This window comes from Schistocerca gregaria, chromosome 6, assembly GCF_023897955.1.
Source record: "Schistocerca gregaria isolate iqSchGreg1 chromosome 6, iqSchGreg1.2, whole genome shotgun sequence".
Classification (NCBI taxonomy): domain Eukaryota; kingdom Metazoa; phylum Arthropoda; class Insecta; order Orthoptera; family Acrididae; genus Schistocerca; species Schistocerca gregaria.
Window position 1 is genome coordinate 273,112,169 of NC_064925.1, and position 26,940 is coordinate 273,139,108.

Genomic DNA, 26,940 nt, shown 5'->3' on the forward strand with positions numbered 1-26,940 from the left:
TCCTACGATCCCGTAACTCTCGTGGCCGTAGCCTTCGTTAGTTGCTGTTGTCACCCATCCAGCCCCTTTCCTGCTCCCATGCCAGCACTACACAGCTATTATTCCACCACCAAACCCAGTCTTCCTTTTATTTATTTTTTCTTTATCTCTCTCTCTTTCTCTCCTTTTCCATTACTTCCCCTCCCCACCTCTCCCCTGCCCGCCACCAAACCTGCAGCACTTCATTGTCCGCCATCTCCACCATACTATTCCTCCTCCTCCTCCCCGCCCCAGCCTCCTCCTTTCTCCCACCCAGTCGCCAGTCGCATCATGTACTAGTGCTGCTGCTTGCAGTGTGGTTTCAGTTGCCTGAGACTGCAGTCATTTGTATGAGTTGCGTTTGCGCGAGTATGTGTGTGCATATGTGCGTTTGTTGTTGACAAAGGCCATTGGCCGAAAGCTGTAAGTGTGGAAATCTTTTTATTGTGCCTACCTGCAACTCAGCATCTCCGCTACATGGTGAGTGGCAACTTTCCTTCTCATAATATTGTTTCCATTGTTCGATTTAGTTTGTAGATGTGGTTGTCCAGAATGTGTTAAAAATAAAAGCTTTTCAGGGAGCCTATTCAAGAATTGGGGGTCATCTTATAGGCTATGCAAGACTGCCTTATTGTTGGGTAAATGTGGTATTTTGAAGGAGAAATGGACCAGAGTCAAAATTGTGAGAGTGGTTCAAATAATTGTCACTGGTTTAACCACTCACTAAAAAAGGGGTTAAGGTTTGATCACTCATAAAAAAAAAAAAAGGATTAACCAGCCACTCTTGAAACACGTTGAAACCCAATAATTTGCGCAGATGACGTGACAACACACAAAATTGTAAAACTTTTTTCATGCTTGTCTCATTGTTAGTTAAGATGATGGACAAATCATAATTAAGAAAAATTTCTGCACGCTTCGTGGAACTGACACTGGTCGCCACAGGCAGTGCACAGTGGTGGGTTCACCTGCTGGAGTAAATGGCTGTACATCAGAAGACGGTGTCCTGTTCTCGAATTTGTATTCACAGCCGCAAATTCCCCTACCGACACACACAACTCTCCTTCACGACCATAACATAATGCATTTAAGGGGACAGCATGGGGCAGTGTATTACTTTCCTTCCACAAGTCCCTTGCTAACGTGTCAGCTCATTCATTTTCCAGTATTCCGCCATGGCCCAGCACCGAGCAGATTGAGACTTCTTGCCCTTGGCTTTTTAGTATGTAAAGTGAGTCTTCTGTATCTTTTACCACTTTATTGTTGCTGGGTACTCTTTCTGGAATGGTCCGTCGAGCACTTTGGGAATCATAGTGGATGAGAAAGTTATTCTGTCGATTGCATCTTATCTTCTCCAGTGCCCTTAGGATTGCACCGAGAACTGTAAATTCATTTGGAGGTCTAACCTTAAAGAGAATGTCAGATGAGTTGCTGAGCAACCTACAGTATGTTCCTGATTAGACTCATTAATGCAAATAATTGTTAAATTTTATTTCTCTTTTAAAGACTCAAGAATACTTATTTAAAAATAAAATCCGGTGTCTGTGATTTCTTTTATTTTGTCAAAATTAAAAGCAATCTTGACCTAACTAGTAACCTTCATTAAAACAGAGAAATGTAAGATAGTGCTGGAATCTAGTGCTGTGCATTATACTTCAAGACACAGTGTCCTAGAATAATTTTGAAATGATTGGACAGTTCATACACTTATTTGAGTTCATAAAGTTATTTGATACTGGCTGCATTCAGAGAAGAGAGCCAACACCTGAGGAGTTACATAAAGTTCCTACACTGATACAAGAGTTTGCTTCTGAAGATGAGCCAACATGTGTAACCAAACTACATCATTTAAAGCAATGTATGCCAAACAAGCCTTACTGATAGAGTTTAGTACTGATTTTGTTATGTAGCATGTCTGGATATGGTTACAATTTTGAAATATGTACAGGACAAGAAAATTATGAATCCAGGTGTGACAGCAGTAAGTCAGGCTTAGGAGCAACTGGGAATCTTGTCATGACACTTACTAGAGCTATTCCTCAGAATGTATGCCACAAACTGTATCATGATGATTATTATATACCACTACTGCTGATCGTATACATGGAATTGAAAGGTGTCCAGTCTCTCAGAACAGTGTCTTGCAACAGTCTTGATCTGTGACCTTCAAAGTTTGGAGGAACGGAAGGGACGACAAAGCATTTACAGCAAAGCTTAGGTTGCTAATATTGACAGCTGCGAGCTTCAGTACTTGACTGGGAAGATAGCAAAATTGTCAGCGTTTTGTCCACCTTTTCTGATACTTACCCTGTTACAGAAATTTCTTGTTGCAGCAGGAAAACAAAGTAATATCAGAGTGATAAGGATTTATGACATGAATATGTGAGGTCTTGATATAATGGCCAGCCTAAGAGGGTGAGATAAAACAGAAATGTAATCAAGGAAATGGTATATGTATTTATTGTATTATTTGCAGTCATTAATTCGTGCTTACTGTACAGGAGAGCTATGGATTTGTCAGCAATCAAGGAGGAGAACTATGAAACTCAAGGAATTTAGTGGGTGACCCAGCTGAAAATGGTTCAAATGACTCTGAGCACTATGGGACTTAACTTCTGAGGTCACCAATCCCCTAGAACTTAGAACTACTTAAAACTAACTAACCTAAGGACATCACACACATCCATGCCCGAGGCAGAATTCGAACCTGTGACTGTAGCGGTCGCGCGGTTCCAGACTGTAGCGCCTAGAACCGTTCGGCCACCCCGGCCAGCTCCCAGCTGAAAATTTATGTAAAATTGAGAGCATATATAAACAACAAGATGCTGACAAGGCAGTACCACAGCAGTACAGCAATACTCCCAAGACTAAAGGAAAAACCAGGTTTCATGTAGTCCTCCAACAGATGTGAGAGAGGGCAGAACTGATCATTGACCAGTTCCTGCACACAACAAACAACAACGTAAAATTCTCAAGATCTAAGTGTGTGAAGTGTGGTCTCTTCCTTTTTTTCTTTCCTTCCCCCCCCCCCCCCCTGCCCCCCCCCCCCCCTCAATAATGAAGTGAACAACTGTCTTGTTGCCTATTATATCAATAAGGCTATTCAAAACCGAAAATGTAAATAAACTGAAACTTATTTAAAATACTTAGTGTGGCATAATAAACATTTTTAAACATGTATAAAGTATAGTAATTATTAGAGAGACAAATGAAGTACTTAAATTGCAAATGAAGTGCTTAAATTCTTGTCATTCACTATAAAATGTGTGCATTATTGCATTTAATTGCCATTTGTGATAAAAAAATCTGACATTAAATCTACAAATTTGAGAAAATAATGTTTTTGCATGTTTGGTGTCTTTCCTTGCTGCAAGGAGTTACAGAAGAAATCTTGTTTGAATTAAAAATTCATATGCACTGTTGATTTAATCGCTATCTGTATGTAGCACTTACCGTATTTACTCGAATCTAAGCTGCACTTTTTTTCCGGTTTTTGTAACCCAAAAAACCGCCTGTGGCTTAGAATCGAGTGCAAAGCAAGCAGAAGGTCTTAAAAATGTCGGTAGGTGCCGTCACAACTTAGTTCTGCCGTCGAATATATGTAGCGCTACACAGGCATACTTTGTAGGCACAAAGATAGATATTGGCGCCAAAACCTCTGTGTCATCCGTGTTGTTCATCTTCGAATGTACCAGCATTTCAATGTACTACGAAAAACCAACTGGCAAGGATGTTTAGGATGTTTGTCAATATGGCCAACTCTACGTTCTGAATTTTTTCCTATCTGTGAGAAGAGATGGTTGCTAATAGGAACTTTTATCAATTGTGAATCACATGCAGTATTCTCGTCACCATAAGAATAATACGAATATAAACATTTTGCCATGTATTGTTTCAGGTTTGCTGCTATCTCATTTAAATCCTGTCTGCGTAATAAACCACAAAACTAGAGTGAGATAACAACAAACACGGAAGAATATAAATATCATGTCATGTTTATATCCGTATTATTCTTATGCTAAAGACTGATACAGTCAGAAATGAAGTGAGGCAATTGACTAGATTTTTTAAGTCTAAGATGACTCTAATTTCTGTGCAGAATGTAATGTACTAAAGAGGCACCTGCAAAGATTTTCAAACGGCGAAAAATTTTCGCTAAACTCTCGTTCAGAACATCTTCTATCATACGCAGTCTATTATTTGGTTCTTGTTGATCATTATCAAAGAAAGCAGCAGTGTAAGTAACAACAAGTAGTAGTCTCTTGCCATTGTTTCGCTAATGAGACGATTCCTCTCTCTCTCTTTTTTAATTTTTATTTGTAAGCGGCGGTAGTGCGCACAAAAGCAAGCCATTCCACGATTGGCAACAGGCCGTAAACACGCAGTATCAGAGTACGACAAACAATGCATGACACAGTACAGTAATGCATATTCAGCTTAGAGTGATGTAAACACCTATAACAAAGAAAACTGTGTTTATGAGATCAAAGAAAAATAAGCAATCAATTCAAACCAGACGAAGTACGTGAAAAAGGAAGGGTACCCGTATAAATACGGACGGAGCGCCTGACGCATAGCAATGGCTACCTGGTAAAGCTTAACTGCTAAGCTTACGACTCGAACCAAACTACTGTAGCTATATCGTCATTCATTCGACCTAAATTGTGTCATATTACAGTGGACCAACTTTGTTTCGATTTGGAGATACGGCCTGAAACTTTTCTCTCCCCTTGAATTTAGAGTCTCAAATTTCAGGTGCGGCTTAGAGTCGTGAAATTTTTTTTCCCTTGATTTCGAGTCTCATTTTTCAGGTGTGGCTTAGATTCGAGTGCGGCTTAGACTCGAGTAAATACGGTAACTATTCTATCAAAATGTTTCTACAAGTGATATTATTCTACCAAAATGTTTCTACAAGCGATATTATTCATGTTGCATGTAATAATAGTAATATCCCATACCTGACTTCAGTCTGATTTGTTTCACCTTCAGATGGTTAAGTGATTTTCATAATATTGAAATTATTGGACATCACTTGACACTGTGGCCGTCCCTGTGGTGTAGACTGTTCCACCTTGTGTGCCTCTTCGGGGACAACCAGTTGGGCATGTGCAGTGGCACAGGTGGACAGGCATGGACAAATTCCTGACTCATTCGCAGCCAAGCAGTAACATAGGGGATCATACTCCAGTGGCAGAGTGCATGCGGTTTGCTGCCTACCGACTTAGAGTTGGTTATCCAGAATGAGATTTTCACTCTGCAGTGGAGTGTGCGCTGATATGAAACTTCCTGGCAGATTAAATCTGTGTGCCCGACCGAGACTCGAGCTCGGGACCTTTGCCTTTCGCGGGCAAGTGCTCTACCATCTGAGTTACCGAAGCACGATTCACACCCGGTACTCACAGCTTTGCTTCTGGGTAGGAGACGAGGTACTGGCAGAAGTAAAGCTGTGAGTACTGGGCGTGAGTCGTGCTTCGGTAGCTCAGATGGTAGAGCACTTGCCCGCGAAAGGCAAAGGTCCTGAGTTCGAGTCTCGGTTGGGCACACAGTTTTAATCTGCCAGGAAGTTTCATTCTTGGTTATGATTCCTGGTAACTGTATCATATTTTTCTTGGTTGTTGAAGTCTGGAATGGAGCCATTGAGCATTGTGAGGCCTAATGAGAAACTACCTGATTACTTTATTTACCTGATTACAAGAAGATTCTTTTCTCAAATTTGTATGCAAAAAATACAGGGTTGTCAGTTGTACATTCGCAGATTAAACTGCTGTTGCTGTCATATTTGTCGTGTAATAGAGTAATGTTGTGGTAAAAAATTGGCAATTGAAGACACATGCAGATTTATTTGGAAGAATTCAGAATGGTTGCACAACATCACAAAATAGCTGAGACTAGCATTCATACTTCTGCCACTAGTGCAGTCACAGGCAATGTCTAATTTGACTACAATTTGCTTTAATGGACTATTATTTAATATAATTAATTCATTCTTTCACACGGATTTCTTTTTACTTCTTGTGTTTAATTTAAGGTGAGCGAGCACATAGAGTAAGTTATCACAACAGTAATAAAACTTTAAAACATTGATTTACCAAAATGTATTACACTTAAGCAAAAAGAAAAACATTACTATTTTACGTAGTAATGATGAAAAAGAGATTGGAGCTCAATCTTTTCGAGTTTGCTGCAGTTCCAGTTATGTTAGGAATTGAAGTAACTTCAACATTGCACAAATACTCGACACTGGTATGCATTTCTGCAGGAGAAAAGTCTGGGTAGGGACTACTAGTATACTTAAGTTTTTCAAGCAGCAATTTTTGTCAGTGCTTGACATGTGGTATGATGGGTCAAAAGGGGGTGTCAACCTTGAAAATTACACAATATTCAGAAGAAACAGCCAAATATTTGAGATGACGAAGCTTATAAATTTCTTGCTGCTCATATATAGAAATACATTGCCTCTTTTCTCACCTCTCATTGGTTGGACGAAATTGTCACCCCCGATGATGATGATGATGATGATGATGATGGATGACGCCGACAATTAGAAATAGTACACTACAGAGAGTGGCTTAGATAATAGACCAAAGAGAAGTGAAGATAATAATTAATGTAAACAATTTCTTTTTGTTTATTTCTATTAGGTTGGTGCTCAGGCTAGTAGTGTTTTCGTTTTGCATGTTGGTGTCTTGGTTGCTATGGATTTATTTATCGACTGTCATTTTTTATTTGTAGTTCACTGTTGCTATTAAAATTTACATATTGTCATTTGAAGATAGTGAGTGGAGCTATGGGCTTTAGGAAATGGAGCACAAAATGGAGAAATCGGAACATTTTCGACACATTCTTCCGTTTGAATTCAGTAGAGGGGTCATAGCAGAAAAGGCAGCCAGAAACATTTGCGCCGTGTATGGGGATAATACCATTGAACAGAGCGCAGCCAGAAAATTGTTTTCTCACATTAAGGAGAATTTTTTTAACAACCCACAATGATCCGCATCAGTGTACTCGAGAACTGACAGACGTGTTGAACTGTGATCATTCCACTTTCTTGCGACATTTGCATGCAATGGGGAAGGTTCAAAAATTGTTTGTATGGGTGCTGCATGTTCTAAGCAAAAATCACAAAAATACTGTGGGTGGCCAATTTTTGCAGTTCTGCTTATTCATCATCAATTGTCTCATGGACAACACTGACCGTTCCCATTCTGTGTTGTTACTGGTGATCAGGAAATGGTGTCTTCATGACAACATAAGAAGTAATTCCTCATATAAAGACCTTCGTGCATCCACAGAAGATAATTTTATGCATCTGGTGGAATAGTGATGCTGTGGTGTGCAACGAATTTCTTCCTTGAGGTGTAACAATCACTGCTGACATTTACTGTCAACAATTGAGATGTCTTGTGGACATTATGTGAGAACAAAAAGCAGGAAGACTAGGATAACACCCACCTGTGTTCTGCTAGATTGACAAAAATGCTATGGAGTAATTGGGCTGGGAAGTCATTCCACAGGCACCTTATTCAACAGATTTTGCGTCATCAGATTTTCACCTTTTCTGCTCTCTCTTGAAAATCCTTCAAGGAACTTCCTTTCCAGATGAAAATTCGCTCTGAACATGGCTTGATGAGTTCTTCCCCTCAAATCCATGTGATTTTTACAATTGTGGAATCAAAAAGCTACCCCAACATTGGTAGACTGTTATAAATAGTGAAAGATAATATATTATTGAAGACTAAAGTGTCTGTTATAAGTATATGTTGTGTTTGTTAAACTTATGGAGAAACACTATGCACTTGTGCACAAATCCAGTATTATCAAAATGTAGGCAGTAAATGGGGTAAGTTTAGAATAGGTATAATGGTAACTTCTTCAGGCAGATACTTGATATCAATGGAACTGTTTGTAATTTTGATTAGTCGAATGTGTTAAAAATAAAATTTTCTCAAGGAGCCTCTTATATTCAGGATCATCTTGTACTTGTGTAAATACGGCATGTAAGTAGTGAAACTGATACATCATACACTGAATTGGCTTCAAATTGAAAGGCCCTCAGTGGTTGGTGAGCTGCTAGACATTTATTTACCTGACACTGTGGGTGGAAACGTATCCAGAACTGTGCATTGAGGTTTCAACTGTGTTAGTGCTAGAAGAAAGTATGCCCCTCCCTCCCCAGTCCTCCATCTCCACCAACTTGTCTCTACATTATTTAAATTTTTAATCAGTTATTTATGTTGCCATTTTCTTTTATTCCAGGAAACCTCACAGAATGCTCCATTGGTGGGAGCTACCTTAGAAACGTTATTGCGATTCCTTAATTGGATACCATTAGGATACATTTTTGAGACAAAACTGATCTCCACTTTGATTTTTAAGGTTTGTATTATGCCTGAATGAAGTAAATGTTGTCATACTTCGCTTCAAGATTTCCTTACTTTGCCCTTCTGGCTAAATTGATTTACTTATTACATTTGTTTTTGTTTTACAGTTCCTAAATGTACCACTGTTCCGGAATGTGACTTTAAAATGCCTTACTGAGATTGCAGGTGTAACTGTTACAAATTATGACAATGTATTTGTGTCATTGTTTACACAGACCATGTCCCAACTGGAACAGGTAAGAGGTGTTACTTTATGCAAAACTCTTCAAGTATGTTGCTGCTACTTATAATTCGTTAAAAGTGCTTGGTTTTTCTGGGGTTTGTCGCAATTTTGTTTAATTGAAAATGTTTGCTGACATCTAATATATACTGCAAGATGATAATTTTATATCTACATCTCTTCTTATTTCAGCATTATCAATGGTTGTGCTTCCCATCATAACTCATTGGAAATCGTGAATTGGGATCTTTGTAGCCACTTCATACAATGTTTTTTTTTTTCACAGCTTTTCAAAATTTGACATTTTTAATTGATGAAAAATGCTGTATGGAAATGATACATCATAAAGCTAACATTTCTAAGTTGTAAATTTTTACAGATCACTGTTATTAAACCTCATATGTATTTGTGTATAGCGAAACAGGCCAATGGTGCAGAAAATTAAGTATCTTTCTTCATAGTTTCTCTTCAAAAGAAAAGGTATGAAACAGTGCTGTGGGTTAAATGGAAGTTTTATTTGGCATGAGCGCAATATCCCACTGTTTCACGAGCCGAACAATTCCCTCTTTCTAAGATTCCTGTGTCTGTGAAAGGAAGCAGTCCTTCAGTTCATCATCAGAGTTAAAGTGCTCCCCACCAAGATGATTTGTTAGTGGACCAAGCACATTGAAGTTGCTGGGCGACATGTCTGGGCTGTATGGTGGATGCTTAAGCTGCTGCCACTTGAACTTGGACATTACGTTGGCTATGTAATGTCTCAGATTGTATGTCACTGGTAATGAATGGTTTGTCTGTGCTCGAGGAATTCAAGGAGTATCTGACTTTGATGAGGCGGTGAGAGTTGTTATACTTGCAGAGGGGACACAGTTTTGCATTTTATAGGGGGATGTGACAGCACCACATTCACATCCCTAGATGTCTCACTACAATATTCCAAAGCAGCATATACAAATTTCAACTGGTTTGGTTGTTACACATTTTGTTTTAATGCTCCTTATAAATTGGAAGTTAACATTTAGATTTAGCAGTAAGTTAACATTTAGATTCAGCAGTAATGTTAATGCTTGGAGCCATGATATGCAGAGGGCTAAATTACCGTCTTAACAACAATATTGTGAAACTTCCTGGCAGATTACAATTCTGTGCCGGACTGAGACTCGAACTCGGGACCTTTGCTTTTCGTGGGCAAGTGCTCTACCAACTGAGCTACCCAAGCACGACTCACGCCCCGTCCTCACAGCATATAGGAAGTTTAGCTGACTACAGAGACAAGGAAGGCTTATTGTCAGAGGTACAGTTTATGTCCATTGGTACTACTGTGTCTACCACGTTTGAAGAGGAGTTACACACCAGTGCATTGTGACCTTTCTTTTGGGACGTGTCACAAATGCCCAATGCTTATGGCATGCAGCACTCTCATGTTGGACAAAGCAGTATGGGCAGGACCGGAGGGGGGCATACGGCTGCTGTTGTGATGTGGCCGGTTGTTGCTGTGGCTATAACCGATGTTGCCCCAGCTGACATGGAGTCGGTTGTACTGCTGCTATGGCTTCCCTGTCATCTGGAACACTTGCAGTGGACCTAACAGGGCTTGACTGAGTGAGAAGTGCTTTTTCATTGTGCTTCCCTATAAGGGGTCAGACAAATAGTAACTTCACACACCGTGTGATCAGCGTAGCATTTGTGATGGGTACTAGTGACAAATTTACGATGATGGCTGAATCCATATAAATTGGTTTGGGCATTTCTGACAACAGTAAAGTTGTTCATGCGTCACAATGACATCAGTTCTGTCATAGTAATAGGTTGAGAGAAACTAGCACATTTCATCAAATGACAAGCTGACCGGTTCTTGAAAGATGAAAGTTGGCACAACAGATGATAAAGGTGCGGCGTAAGCCAGGAAAGAAAGAAAGTCGTATGTAGGAAAAACCTGGAAATGTTAGCAAAACCGTGTCATGTATGAGTCCCAATCTACAGGTGATTCATCATATGCTGGAAAGGGCGATGGTTGCACTGACAGGAGAGTAGCCCGTCGCGAACATGCAGATGCCACTTGTTTGGGAATGGTGCTGAGAGCCTGCTGTTGTTCTGCAATAGCATGCTACTGGGCAATGATATGTTGGGGAGTATTTCTTCCACTTTGATGTTCGATAGTGACTTAACACTGACACGTGGAGAAAACGTAACCCTCATTCATCTCAGAGTTTGTTATAGCAAGAACAAACACAATTTATGGAACATAGCCTATGTAAGATTCAGTGATGTATCAGTTGTGCGTAGCACTGAATGGACAACTGTAATACATGTTACAAAATAGGCTGAACACTTATTTGCAATACTGGTTCTTTGGCGTCGCACCAGAGCGTGCCATGAGACCGACCCAGGTGGCCTCTTGAAGCGCACCTGTGATCTGTATGGACACACAATATCTGAAATTGCGCATGTCGTAAGTGAAGGTGCATCAGTTTTGATGTGCTTTAATGTTTATCATTATTGGGGCCATTTTGAAGAAGCTTGTGAGACTTAATTTATTCTGCTTATTTTTGTAGTTAGTGTCTGTTCTTTGGCTTCTTCCAGGACGTGGCTGATGAGGCCACATCATATGAAAAAGCTTGGTAATTGACTTTGATGCCTTTGTTTTTTACTCCTATTCGGATTCCACTGTTCCACTACTATTTTCTAGGCCACTGATAAATAGCAGGGGAAATGGTTCATTTCCTTGCCATCTACATCTACATCTACATCCATACTCCGCAAGCCACCTGACGGTGTGTGGCGGAGGGTACCCTGAGTACCTCTATCGGTTCTCCCTTCTATTCCAGTCTCGTATTGTACGTGGAAAGAAGGATTGTCGGTGTGCTTCTGTGTGGGCTCTAATACACCGGTTCTCATCTCGGAATTGTTCAGAGATTTCTCCTATGAATTTATTTTGAATTGTGTATTTGTAAGGGGTCTATGATCAGGTTTCTGGTGTAGGTTTAGTTCTTTTAGCAAAGATGTTTTGGATTTCCAATCTGTTGAGTCGTATGCTTTGTGTGGAAACCAGTGAAAGTGATAACATAATATTTTCTTCTTGATTTTGGTAGCCTATTAGGTTTTTGAGCTTCTGGCTTGTTCTGGGATCTTCCTCTCCAGAAACCTGCTTGTTATTCTCGCAGTTGATTATCTATTTGTTGTTCTGCTCTTTTCAGTAAGACTTAGAGAATATCCTGTATGTTAAATCCAGGACTGAGATATTTCTGTAGATTGGGGTCTGTTTTGAATGCTTTCTTGTGGAGTGGTAGGATCAGTGCTGGCCTCCATGTATCTAGGGTTCTTTCATTTTTCTGAATTTCTTCAAATATTGTTTGGAGAGCCTCTGACATTTTTGCCAACATTTTTCCAAGGTTCAGCTGTGATTTGGTTTTCCCCCTAGGCATTGTAGTTCTTGAGATTCCATAATAATTGTTTGTAGTTCCTTAATGGTGGGTCATTCAGGTTTAGGGTTGGTTGTTGTTGAAGTGCTAAAGCATGTTTATTGTATGTTTTTCACAACTGAGTGGATTTCTGAATATTTTGCTGTTATCCTTCTGTAGACAATACTTCCATTTTTTGTCTTGGAATTGGAGAGTCACTAGACTGTATTCAGTTATGTTTTTGTTTAAAAATATTAGAAAAATTGCTTGCATTATTTTTTTATGAAGTCTTTGTTGATCCGAAAGAGGTGTTCTGGGTCATTTTTGATTATTTTATTGAGATTTTTGTCCACTAATTTTCTTAGATTTAACGAATTTTCTGTGTTAGGTTTGTGTATCTGTGATTGCCACTGTTGTTATGCTTCTCTTCTTAGTTCAAGGAATCTGTCAAACAGTGGAAAATCCAGGATAGAATGTAACAATATCACTAAAAGGAAAGACACACAAACAAAACTGCAGTCTCGGGCAAACACAGGCAGCGTGGTTTCAATTGCCTGAGACTGTGTGTGTGTGTGTGTGTGTGTGTGTGTGTGTGTGTGTGTGTATTGTTAATGAAGGACTTAATGGCTGAAAGCTTTATTTGTGACAGACTTTCTGTGGTGCGAATCTGTGACCCAAAATCTCCGCTATGAGATAAGTAGCAACTTTTCTTTTCATAATATTGTCAGAGGTACCTGTCCTGTTCTTGCATCCACCAGTTGGTGGTTTTTTTCTGCTTTTGGTTTTGTTGGTTTGGTTTTGCCTTCTGTGATTAATTTTCTGTTTTATTTTAGAAAGATAGTGCTCATAAACTACATTGGATTCTCTCATCGCTTTGACTTTAGAATGAAAATCAAAGATGGAATGATTACAATATTATGAAAAGGATAGTTACTCCTTACAATGTAGCAGAGATTCTGAGTCATGGATAGGCACAACAAAAAGACTGGTCTTCGTACTGCCAAGCAGAAATCTGCAGACACCAGTATGTGACTGCCGACCTCTATTTTGACTGGAACCGAGGTTGGAATCTTCCAACATGTAAGCTAGGAGCCTGAAGATGGCCTAGTAAATTGCCGAAACTGGTAGCCAAATAAAATAAGTTTGGAAATTGGTCGGCTGAAAGGACTTTGACTTGATGTCCTATAGCGAACAACCGAGTCCCGCAACAATCTCTGAAAAGATGGACATACAGAGATAATTCAATAGCCTGGCTTCTGCTAGTCTCGAACCTATGGTGCGGAAGGACAGTCAGTGTTGCAGGGAATCCATTACTTGTTTTCAGATTACAGGCACATAAGTGATGGGGTTACAATGTGTGTGGTGCACAATATGAAAGTACTCCAATTTGCTGGTTAGATAAGGTCGATTGGAACTTTGATGATGAATATACCTCATGTTTCCATGCAGTCCAATATCAGACTGCGCCACATCCAAATGCCTCACAAATCTACATATTATATTGTTCAACCAGCTGGCCAAACGGAGAACCACAATGAGGTCTCTTTCAAACCCTGCCAAGTATTGATAATACTGTCTTACACAAGTACAATGTAGTATTGTCCTTCACAGTGACCACTTATAACGTCTGATGCAGTTCATTCCCCCATATGAGCTACAATGCCTGGTAACAAAGCTAAACATAAATCACTCTAAACACAAACAGCACTAGTGCATTGTTGTTGCCATTAAGCCTGTCACTGTAATCATTACATACTTGCTGATAATGTGTACATATATGAAGTTACATGGGTATCCAACCATGTCTTCATGATGCTTCACATTTTTTGGCAGGCAGTTTGTAAAGAGAAGTTTCCTGTATTTCATACCATAAACAGCTAAATGCTTTATAGTAGGTAATTTGCCTCATGCTGTGAACAGATGGCTATGAGAATGTCACTGACAGCTTCTCATATTGATTGTGGTCCTACCTAATTGAAATTTATGCATGTAGTGTCTTGAGTAATCAGAGTAATGTCTTTACATCAGAGCCGAAAACCTTTAACTCAACATTTACTGTTCTGAAATGAAAACAAACTGGAGAAGGTGGTAGTGACTAAAACTTCTCATTAGATTTAAGAAAATACTGTATATTGATGAAGAGCCAGGTTCAACTATCTTTTACAATTATTGCAATGTTTATTGTGTGTGATTTCGTCAATAACTATGTTCAGCTTCATCCTAAATTTTCAAATAGGAACTGTGTTGTTACTAATCAAAGTATTTAAATTGCTGTAGTCTTCTATATATATAAATTTATTTTCCACAGACTTGTGAATTATTGTGAGTTATCAACAAAAGTAAAAAAGGGTAATGGAGTGCAATCAAAGTCAGTCAGATGAAGCTGAGGGAGTTAAATTAGAAAATGAGAAACTAAATTATTAGATGAGTTTTGTTATTTGCCCAGTGTGGACCACCATTGTCAAGAAAAGTACTTGTGAAAAACAGAAACCTGTTAACATTTCTTGGAGGTATTTATGTGGAGTGTAGCCATTTATGGAAGTGAAATGAAATGTGGTTGATAAAGAGTGAAGATACAGAGTGAGTAAAAGTTTTTGAAACGTGGTGTTACAGAAGAATGCTGAAGGTTGGATGGGCAGGCCAAACAACAAATGAGGAGGTACTGAACTGAATTGAAAAAAGAAATTTATGGCACAGCTTGACCAAAAGAACAGATTGGTTTGTAGGACACATCCTGAGGCATCAACGAATTGTCAGTTTGGTCAAGAAAGTAAGTTGGGGGTTGGTTTAAAATTGCACAGCGAGACCAAGGCTTGAGTACAGTATGCAGTTTGAAATATTTATAGGTAGCAGTAGTTACATAGAGCTGAAGAGCCTTGTGCATAATAGACTAGCATGGAGAACTGCATCAAACCAGTCCTCGAAATGAGGACCACAACAACAGTAATCATTCTCTCTCTCTCTCTCTCTCTCTCTCTCTCTCTCTCTCTCTCTCTCTCTCTCTCTCTCTCTCTCTCACACTCTCTCACACTCACTCACTCACTCACTCACTCACTCTCAGAACCACTCACTCACTCGCGAGCATGCACGTGCGTACACACACACACACACACACACACACACACACACACACACACACTAAGTCTTGGTATATGAACTAGGTTTACTTGTAAGTTTTTTCATTTAGTAAATGCAACCTCCTTTTCTTCTTTTTTTCAGATGCTTCCAATGAATACAAATATTCGTGAGGCATATGCTTGTGGTCAGGATGCTGAACAAAATTTTATTCAGAACCTGGCCATGTTCCTCTGTACGTATTTGAAAGAACATGGTGTTCTCGTTGAGCAGAAACAGCTCAATACTGAACTTCTGAAGGTAAGTTAAAGAATATGCCTAAGTGTACTCTTATTGGGCACTTGCAATCCTCGGATATAATAAGAGAAACACCTATACATGGAAGCTAGTTCAGCAGTTTATGAATATAGGTTCTATTAACAAATGGATAAAAATTAAGTTTTAAAAACATAAGTCATAAATCTGAAGTAATGCTGAACTTTGGCATAGCAGTGGCAATCTGTTATGGCCATTAGATAAACTGATCTTGCTAGTGATAAGATTTGTGTTATAATTTACTACTCTCTCAAAATGATGTAATTTCTGATGTCCATATTTTCATATTAAGTGATCATTTTTGGTGACTTTTCATATTACAATTTTTTTGATTTTGTGTATTTTAATATTAGTCGAAGCCAAATGAAGAAATATTGGGTGATCACTCCTTTTGAATTTGGGTTTCACTTTCTTAACCTCTTTGATCAATTTGATATTTATGTTATCATGAACAAAAAATTTTCAGGCATTGCACTATTTAGTATTAATATCAGAAGTTGATGAAGTGGAAATATTTAAGATTTGTCTTGAATATTGGAATAGCCTTTCTGCAGAACTGTACCGTGAAAGCCCATTCATTGCTCCATCCACCATGTTTATGTCCAAAACCAATGCTGCTATTCCACCTAGACGCCAGTTCTATAGTGAAGTTTTGACAAAGGTAAGATATTTTTTATCTCATAACTTTATGAGTTTTAAAATGTCTGTTTTTTGAAATTAGTGTTTCGGTGCAGTTTTACTGCTGATTATGTATTTCTTTCTTTTTAACTTCTTGGATATGGCATTAAACAAAATGAAATTTGAACTGCATTATTTATTGGCATATACATTAGTTTCATCGCATTGTTTGATTCATAATCATTTTCACAGGTACGATACATTATGATAAGTCGAATGGCTAAGCCGGAAGAAGTCCTTGTTGTGGAAAATGAAAATGGAGAAGTTGTAAGAGAATTTATGAAGGACACAGATTCCATAAATCTTTACAAAAATATGAGAGAGACACTAGTCTATCTAACTCATTTGGATTATGCTGACACCGAGAGAGTTATGACCGAAAAACTTCAAAACCAAGTAAATGGTACAGAGTGGTCTTGGAAGAATCTGAACACGGTATGTTTGTCATGTGCAATTATTACAACATATCTTTGTCATATAATGTAATTTTGCATTACTATTAATATTAGGGTTGCAAAGGTTGCAGGGTAGCACAATACCTTTGCATCCATGGGTAATTTAGGTTGTTTCGAATGTAACGACATACTACATGAAGAATTATAAAAAATATTTGCATATTTCAGTTTTAGAACATGAAAGTTGATGTGGATGAAGTCGAGATGTACATGGTTTTATCTTAAGTTGCATGTGCAGACTGTATGTTATCTCTAAGGTGTAAACAAAAAGTTCCACTGGTTACTTGTGCAAGCCAAATTTGGACATAGTACAGTCTACACAAACTCAGTGTTGTCATTTCAAGACAATACGTAACATGAACTATGCAGTTGGGAGAGTGAGTGTGGATTTTCATGCTCCATTGCTGCAAGCATCGTTCTCTGGATTGTGTCTGTTATTCAATACTTCATTTTCAACCCATAATAAGGAAACAACTAATTTTTTGTGAGTTTCTTTCTAACTACACGACATTGGGATGAGAGTTTTGATATTTCATGTGTATGTCATCTTGTGAGGGTTCTCTTATTCTAATGAAAATGTTGTTGGTAGGGTCCCTTCCATCATTGTTAACACTTGCAAAATGAAACTGTTAGTGACAGGGGTGCTAACTATTCAGATTATTACAGAATCATTAATTACAATAAAATTTAAGTAGAATCCTTTTTGCTGCATTTCATTAATTACTGTCATGTCATAAAACACTAGATATCTGATAAGTTCGGCTTTTTAGTTTAATGAATTTGTCAGCTCACACACTGACTAAAAGATCTTGATGTAGAAGATTCAGGAAAGGGGGGGGGGGATGATGATGATGATGATGATGATGATGATGATGATGATGATGATGATGATGATGATGATGATGATGATGATCATCATCATCCTGTACTTAAGTACTGTAACCCCCTCAGTCATTACCTCCTAACGTACGCACACACCCACTCGCACACACATGCAGAGAAAGAGAGGGAGAGGGGTGGGGGGGGGGGGCTATCCCTTTGGAATTGTTTGTGTCTGTTGTTCAGCAAAAGGGGGGGGGGGAGAGAGAGAGAGAGAGAGAGAGAGAGAGAGAGAGAGAGAGAGAGAGAGAGAGAGAGAGAGAGAGATTGGGGAAGTTACAAAAGAGGGCAGTTCAGTCAGAGCCCACATTGATTGGAACTGCCTGTTGTGGAGGTCAAGTGGCTTTAGTGTTGTAAAATTCCCGGCAATTTAAAATTGAAGAAATATTCCCAGGGAATATTGCTGGCAATATTATGATTAATTAGCAAGGTAACTCAAAACCTGTTAATTAATAGTTAAAAACAGTAATTATATGGTTAAATAAAACTCAAAAATTGAAATATATTTTAAGATAAAATTATACCTAAATAAAATTCCTGGGAATTAATAACTTTAAAAACAAACTTGTTCAAATTAATTGTTCACTGTCATAATTGTTCGATAAAAAAACTGAACACTCTTATATCTTCAGAAAATATTGAATAAAAAGTCAGAAAAATAACCAGAATGTAAAATGTTGTTATAAGAATCAATTAAAAATTCCAAAGGGCCAAAGGTTTAATACAGCATCTTTACTTTCCATATTCAACCTTCCCCCTCCCCAGTCACTGTCACTCTCACTGTCCATTACATCATCTTGATCCTCCTCTTCTTCTATATTTCCAAATCTAAAAAAAATCATCATCATTGTTACAGTTATTTGACACGATCTTCAATCTCAAGGATTTGTTCGTCTTCTTCCTGTCCTGCTTCCTCTGGGTTGGCTTCTGCTTGCTTACATGTTTCTTTCTTTTTCTCTTTTGGAGGTGGAGCATTCATGAGTGTCCAGTTGTAAGAAATGTCAGTTTTGCTGCTAGCTCAGAAGAAAGACTGTTTCTTTTCTTGGGATGCAACCCAGAAAATGTACTAAATGTACGCTGTGTGGCAGCCGGAGTTACTGGTGCCACCAATATTCGTATGGATCTCAACTTCCTCCACTGTGACTGAGGCCTGATGATTTTATCCTTATTGTCCATACCTTCCCAAAGAAACTTTCTTGACTATAAGCCTTTCTTGTCTCTGTAGTCAGCTAAACTTTCTCTCTTATGCCGAGTACAATCACAAACAGAACCTATGGCATCTGGTAGTTCCGTAGGGTCGAGCAGACTTCCCTGCACTTTAGAGTCCAGCATATATGCTGCGAGGTGGATTGGTCCAATGCCACAATTTTTTCTCTTGATGAACTTCTCTGTGACCGTCTTTTCTTTCAATTATTGCATGGGTTACATTGGTAAGTTTTCCTTCATACTTTTCTCTAGTTCATTTAATTTCCTGACCATTCTTTGTATTTGTTGGTCATTTGATTCAATGGATGTGATATAAGATCTACAATTGGTTCCAGGAGATTTATCTTTTTTTTTCTATTCTAACCCAAAACACAGCATCATCTAGTAGTTTACTATTAATGGATGTGTCTAGATCAGCCTTTTCATTGACAGCCAATGTTTGGAGGACTACTTTGATTGCAAGCTCCGCAAACAAAAAAGATGGGTGCCCCATCTGGTCTGCCCAGACAGCTTCAGAGATAATAGAGCTTTGAACCTTTCCTCAGAAGAAATTTCATCGAACAAAACTTTCACTATGTGACTCTTTTTGATAGACTTTACTATAGTTATCATCTCTGCAAAGAAACTTTGAACAGTCTGGCATCCTAAGATGTCAGCACACAGTAAATGGAGAAGTCGAGCCATGCAGCCTAATTGTACTATATGATGATATTTTACTTTCAACAGTGTTTTAAGTCTGCCTTAATGTTTGGAGCACTGTTGCCAATAACCACCAAAAACTTATCAGGACCATATTTCTCGATGACAGATCTAATGATCTCTGCCAGGTATTCGGCATTCTCACTCTCGGTTTTGATCATTTTGAAATCTACAAAAAATGGTACTGGCTTTGAAATCACAAAATTAATTATAGACTTGTTCTTGATATTACTCCAGCCATCACATTGAAGATGTAAATTTTTTTGTTTCCTGAATTATTTTTGTTATTTCTTTTTCGTTTCTGTACACTGAGCATCAAGATAAGTCGTAGATATTAGAAATCTTCATGGTAAGTTTTTGAGAAAAGTCCATCCACAGTGGGTGCTCTACCAAGGATAACAGGGATCTGCTTACAAAAACCGCTTTATCTAAGGATTGGTTCTGCATCTCCTGCAAAAAAATATTATTAATGATAATAAAGGCACAGCAAAGAATAAAAATTATTAAGTTGTGCCACCAAAAAAGTTTTTATTGCTTTTGAGAAATGGGATAAACATAAAACTACTTTTTAGTTTATTCCCCATCCCAAGTAAAGATTATTAAAAAAATAATCAATATATGACAGCTATGCCTATAGTGTACAGAATTAAAATATTTTTTTTCTACAAAAGACAAACTACATTGTAAACTGTTTTGAGATTTGAAGGAACAGTTACAACCGTGATTGGAAGGAACAGTTACAACCTAGGCCTACTACTCCTAAAGGCAAAAATAGTTATTTGTCAAAGGAGAAGTGAAGCCATATTCTATTAGCATGAGGGTTCAGTCAGAAAAACTACCTACATTTGTTTTACAAACTACACACATCAAAAAAGATTTTGCATCACCCCATTTCCAAGAATCCGTGAAGATAGACATTGACTTGATATTGCATCACAGACATAGTCCCTTTGACTGTTCAGAGATGTCACTAAACCTGCCCAAAGATGTAAAAACCATGCATGAGCAGTACCTATTAGATGGAGGGGTCTGTCAACCAATAGTTCTAACTATTTCACCAGGAGGTACACGACTCGTGTTGTCCGTAGTTCAGCCATACCTAGACAGCCAATACCATGGTTCAATCACATCCACATTGTCGGTTTGTGCCAGGAAGGGCTTTCAGCAAGGAAAGTGTCCAGGTGTCTCGGACTGAACCAAAGTGATGTTGTTCGGACATGGAGGAGATACACAGAGATAGGAACTGTCAATGACAAGCCTCACTCAGACTGCCCAAGGACTACTACTGCAATGGATTACACATATCTGCAGATAATGTCTTGGAGGGACACTGACAGCAATGCCACTATGTTGAATAATGCTTTTCGTGCAGCCACAGGACATCGTCTTAAGACTCCAACAGTGCGCAATAGGCTGCATGATGCACAACTTCACTCCCGATGTCCATGGTGAGGTTCAACTTAGCAACCACGACACCATGCAGCATGGTACAGATAGGCCCAACAACATGCCGAATGGACTGATTAGGATTGGCATCACGTTCTCTTCACTGATGAGTGTTGCATATACCTTCAACCAGACAATTGTCAGAGACATGTTTGGAGGCAGCCCGGTCAGGCTGAACACCTTAGACACACTGTCCAGCGAGTGCAGCAAAGTAGAGGTTCCCTGCTATTTTGGGGTGGCATTATTTGGGGTGACATACGCTGCTGGTGGTCATGGAAGGCTGTACGATACATGAATGCCATCCTCTGAATATGCAACCATATCGGCAGCATATTGACGAGGCACTTGTCTTCATGGATGACAATTCGTGCCCCCATCATGCACATCTTGTGAATGACTTCCTTCAGGATAACAACATCTCTTGACTAGAGTGGCCAGCATATTCTCCACACATGAACCCTATCTAACATTCCTGTGATAGATTAAAAGGGGCTGTTTATGGACGACTTGGCCCACCAGTCCCTCTGAGGGATCTACGCCGAATCACCATTGAGGAGTGGGACAATCTGGACCAACAGTGGCTTGATGAACTTGTGGATAGTATGCCACGACGGATACAGGCATGCATCAGTGCGAGAGGACATGCTACTGGGTATTAGAGGTACTGGTGTGCACAGCAATCTGGACCACCGCCTTTGAAGGTCTCGCTGTTTGGTAGTACAACATGAAATATGTTGTTTTCATGAGAAATAAAAAGGGCAGAAATGATGTGTATGTTGATCTCTCTTCCAATTTTCTGTACAGGCTCCAGAACTCTCGGAACTGAGGTGATGCAAAACTTTTTTTTGATGTGTGTATAACTAACCAACATTTGTTTTTTTTGCTATTTAGATTGTGGGAAATAATTAGGCTAGAAGATGCTAATATATCTCTTTCATAGGATTACAGAAAATCATTAGATTTTCCAGTTACGCTGTTAGTTTGTAACTTGCCTTCTTAATACAATGGAAAACACACAACATTCTTACTGTTTAACATCACAAAAAACAGTTTAGGACTAAAATATTATAGGCCACAAAAAAGACTACTATAAACCACCCATTTTCATACCAAAGAATAGTAGACCTTAAATGATATAAATTTACATTTGTTTGGTTACCCATGTGATCAAAAAATGCAGTTATTCCTCTTGGCCAAGGTTTTGGTGGAGGTGGTGTTGGTGGATGTGGTGACATCTAAAGGAGATGTAGCTGAACTTAAACCAGCCGAGGTTAAATCAACTTGACCCTGGGTAGTCTGGCCTACGTTTGAATGTGCATCCATTGTCAGTGGTTGTGATATCCTTTGTGGTTGATGGTCTAAATTTTGTAAACATTTGTCATTGAAAATGGCATTTCGGGGAAAAATTATGCGAATAAATGGTAGAGATTTGTGATTTACTTGAAAATACAAGTGGTTTTATTGACATAGAACATGGTAAAATATTAATTAAAGACTCCAAAAGTGAAAGCCATCACAGGAAATGAGTATTTGAATTCTGAAACACCTCAAGTCATTTATTTGAAAAAATTAATGACTACTGCAGATGACGGCCTGTTCAGAATTATGCCTTCAGAGAAATATTGTGTAAGTTTAGGTTTCATTCAGAGAAATGTGCGGGTTTAACTTGCTTAAAAGTAGTAGACCCAGCAAATATTTTAAATTATTTTTTCTGCCAGACTTACAGTAAATGATGTTTTGCGTGGAATTTGCAAGGAAATTAATGCATGGAGTGATAAATCTGAGATAAAAATGTATGAATTTACTTTAACTGTTAATAAGTGTTAAAACATTCAAAATGTAAAAGTTTTCATAAATTCCCAATTTTTGGGAATCTTCCTGGGACAAAGAAATATTCCCGGCAGTATTCCCATTTTGTAAGTTCCCTCCCACTGGGAATATACCCAGCCCACACCGCTGGCTGGAGTGGTCGAGCGGTTCTAGGCTCTACAGTCTGGAACCGCACGACCGATATGGTCACAGGTTTGAATCCTACCTCGGGCCTGGATGCGTGTGATGTCCTAAGGTTGGTTACGTTTTAGAAGTTCTAGGAGCTGATGACCTCAGCAGTTAAGTCCCATAGTGCTCAGAACCATTTGAACCAGCCCACACCACTAAGTGGCTTTAATTAATTTTATAGTTCTCTCAAGTAAATTTTCCTATTGAGAAAGGTATTGAAGTAGCAAAAAGCTGTATCCGTTGGACAAAACTAGATACATGTTTACATTGCACAGTGCTGCATTAATTGGCACTGCAGAATTCTTGTTTCATTTGAGTGCATATTACTAAGGTTGACTTCAGAAGCGCACTTCAGGGACTGTGTAGCTATAAGAGGAGACAACAGCAGTCATTAAAAACATTATTACATACGTAAAATAAGGGTCAGACAACCACTTGCATATAGCAAATTGCTGCTGGGGACACAGAAACATGTAACAGCATACCATCTAGTTTTTTATAGCAAATGTACACACACACTCACGCCTACATAGACACCCAGATGTACACTCCTGTGGCTATGGCAGGACTGATTATTAATATTCAATTATTGAAAGCTGTTGCCTGAGATGGGGGTGTTGATGAGGGGGTAGTGGGAAAAGGGGCAGATCTTTGGACAGGTGACTCTGTGGGTGCACAACAAGTCGAGAAGAGTACAGAGGGTAGGGCAAAAACAGATGTAGGAAGAGGGAGAGGGGGGTGGGAGAAGGGAGAGGGAGGGGTGGGAGAAAGGTGAAGATGATGAGGGAGAAAGGGAGGGGACAAAGAAGGGAGAGCAGTTGGTTAAAAAGGAGGGGGAGTATCCAAATGGCTGTTGAAGTCACTTGTTAAGCAACTGCACGGTTAAGTTTGCAGTTGGCAACAGTTTAGTGATAGCCATTCAAATGAAAAGGCAGTTGTATACTTATCGTGCCCTAATTGAATGCTTTGCAGTAGTTATAGCATAGCTGATATATGACATGCCTGCTTTCACACATTGCCCTGCCCTTTATTGGTAGGAAATGGCTAAATTGTGTTAGGAGGTGGTGGGTGAGTCAAATATCACTTCTGTGAAACGTGCTGCTATCTGTAACGTGAAAAACAATCCATGTGTTGTCATCCTTTTTGCAGACAAAGCCTCCACTGTAGTGGTAGTGAGTCATAGTGAGCATATGGCTGAGGGTCTGTGCAAACTTTCCAACACCTCTGCATACGAACCTTACATCCATGATCCCATCCTAAAAGTCCAACGTGGGCTCAAGCAGCTCCTTAGGACCTTCGCAAAACCTGACACCTGAATCCATCGGTCATCACACCAGCAACCCCCTGCACCCCTACATTTTACCTGCTCCCAAAACTCCACAAACCCAACCTCACAGGACTCCCTACTGGTCATCCTATTGTGGCTGGGTAGAGTCCTCCCACAGAATTAAGCTGTGGCTTACGGATGCGATGTCGTTGTTCACCAATATCCACCATGCCCATGACCTTTTTGAAAGTCCTGATACCAAACCCACCACTGTTTTCTGATCTTCTTAGAGAATCAAATCCTGACATACAATTATTTGACGTTTGAAGACCAAATTAACAAACAAATCCTTGGTACTGCCTTGGCCACTTGCGTGCTACCACCATACGTCAACTTATTCATGGGACCTGTGGTGCCAACTTATGTATGGGTCTTCTGGAGGAATTCTTCCTATCCAGTCAAGCTGCAAAATCTCATGTCTGATTCAGGTTCATTGAGACATTTTCATAATCTGGATTTACAGTAAGGACAAACATTGCTCTTTCCTTTATAACCTCAACATCTATTCGCAGCTCTGCTTCTCGATCCTTTTCAACTCATTGGGCCACCTTCCTCGACATTGATCTTCACCTCACTGATGACTCTATAAATGTGTCTGTCCTTACCAAGCACCCAGGCTACAAATAGTACTTGTACTCTGACAGCTGTCACCCATTCCATGTCAAAATGCCCCTTCCTCATGGCCTCACTTCCATGGACATTGCATCTGCGATGGAAGGCAGGAATTGTTGAAATAGACCAATAATCTTAAGAGAGCCTTTATTGACAGACAATATCCTATCCAGATTACCTATTAACGCATCTCCTGTGCTATGTGCTTCTCTAACACAGCAAATCTGTTAAATAGCCATCAAGCAGCACTCTTCTGATCTCCCAGGCCTTGAAAAGTTCAACCACATTCTCCACCAGGGCTTCGTCTACCTCTTGCCATGCCCGAGATGTAGAATATCCAACCCAAATTTGTTCTACATGCCCCAGTGTTCCGCTGCCCTCCCAACATAGATAATATCCTTGCCCACTCCTATTCCAGTCCTACTCCCAATCCTGCACCGTATGAATTCCCTTGTGCATAGCCCAGGTGAAAGATCTATCCATACACCCACACACCACCACCTGCTGCTGTTTAGTCTTATCACACGCATTTCCTCCCTATAAAATCCAGGGCCTCACGTGAAAGTAGCCTTGTTGTACATCAACTGTGCTGCAATTACTGTACAGAGGTCTACATGGACACAAAAAGTAACCAAATGTATATTTTCATGAAAGGCCGCTGCGAACTTACCCACCCTGCTGCACACAGCAATACAGCTGCTTTACCATGTGGGTCATTTGGTTAGTTTCTTCCAGCTAGAGTTTCTCTGAACTACATGGATGAGAATTCTTTCTCATACATGTACTGTGCACTTACAATCCTCTGGCCTAAACCTCCACTAATGTGTTCCCAGTGCCTCACCTTATCTTTTCTCTCTTTATCTTCAAACTACTCCTTCCAGATTGTTTACTGTCCTCTCCCAAAACACCCCCCCTCCACCCCCTCAGTGTACTGGCTCTCTAACCTCTCCCATCTATTCCCCCCTACCTTCATCTCATTCACCTCCTGTCTTTCCCCTCTCTTCCTACATCTCTTTTTGCCCTACCTCTTAATAGACCATCAATAATCAATCTTGCTGTTGTCGTGGTAGTGTATGTATGGGTGTCTGTGGGGTTGTGCATGTAAATGTCTGTACCTTTGTTACCAAAAGAATTAGTGGTCGAAAGGTAGTATGAATGCTGTATTCTGTTATGTATTTCTGTGCTACACACATCATCCACTACAGGTGAGTGGTAGCCTTTCCCTTATTTTACATATTGCTCCATCAAGGAATTTCCTTTATTTTTATAAATATAAATGTTGTGTGCAGGTGTATATTATGAAATTTTACATCAATATAACCAATAAAACATTCAATTATGGATGTAATATACTTCAGAAAACATTTCAAAGCAACACAATTCTCACTTACAATGTCAAGAATTACTGGGACAGTATTTAACATTCTAAATTGTGCAATTAGCCATAGTCTGAAGGCTGTCAGATTTAAAAGTGCAAGAAGCCTGCCTTGATTTCTAAAAGTATGCCCACAACTACCAACAAGAAAGTTTCTGAAATGTCACTGTGTGTTTTACCCCTTGGATTTTAGATTTATGTGAGTGCTCATCATTGTGAATATAGGAAAAAATAGAATTCATTTGTTAGTACTTTATACAGGGTGTATACGACCTGGGAAAAACCTGGGAATTTTTTTGTCTGGTAGATAACAAGGAAAAGACTGGGAATTTTTCCGAATTCTGGAAATTTTTCATTGTTTTTTGCTTTTAGTTAAATTTTTGTAGTTTTGACTGGTAAGAAATTATTCTCCAGCAAACAATGTTACTGTATCCTACTACTGAAGAATAATACTGCAGCAATAAAATATAAACGAGAGGGGAAAAAAAAACTTTAGTGGCAAAGGAAATACGCCGTTTATAACAACAAAACACCATGCATGCACAAGTGTCTGCAAATAGCAAAAATATGTCAAAGGCCTTAGGGCAAAGACTATGTAATACGTCGTAACAATAAACTGCTTTCTATGAGCGTGATGTCACAACTGTTTACATTAGGCTCGTTTCACCAGTTGCACACGGGCTCATGCGCATGCGCAGCTGACTCGCGTGCGAGCAGTACCGTCTCCCGCTTCCCGCTACTTGAAGTGTGGCTGGTAGCTGTATCGGCAGTAGTAGCAAGCAGTCAGATGCTAATGGAAAAAAAAAAAAAATCTCGTGGGCCCTAGCTGTCAGATTCACGCATGCGCAGAGTTGTAGT

At 39.3% G+C, this 26,940-nt stretch overlaps 1 protein-coding gene across 2 annotated transcripts in view; it reads left to right on the forward strand.

The window, feature by feature from the left end:
• Positions 1-26,940, forward strand: part of LOC126279057 (exportin-1) — a 150,205-nt gene that overhangs the window by 64,990 nt on the left and 58,275 nt on the right. For both annotated transcript variants that reach the window (XM_049979488.1, XM_049979486.1), the window contains exons 6-10: positions 8,275-8,394; positions 8,507-8,635; positions 15,237-15,392; positions 15,874-16,068; positions 16,278-16,520. In XM_049979488.1, the coding sequence (XP_049835445.1) occupies positions 8,275-8,394; positions 8,507-8,635; positions 15,237-15,392; positions 15,874-16,068; positions 16,278-16,520 (843 nt within the window). The remainder of the gene's footprint in view (positions 1-8,274; positions 8,395-8,506; positions 8,636-15,236; positions 15,393-15,873; positions 16,069-16,277; positions 16,521-26,940) is intronic.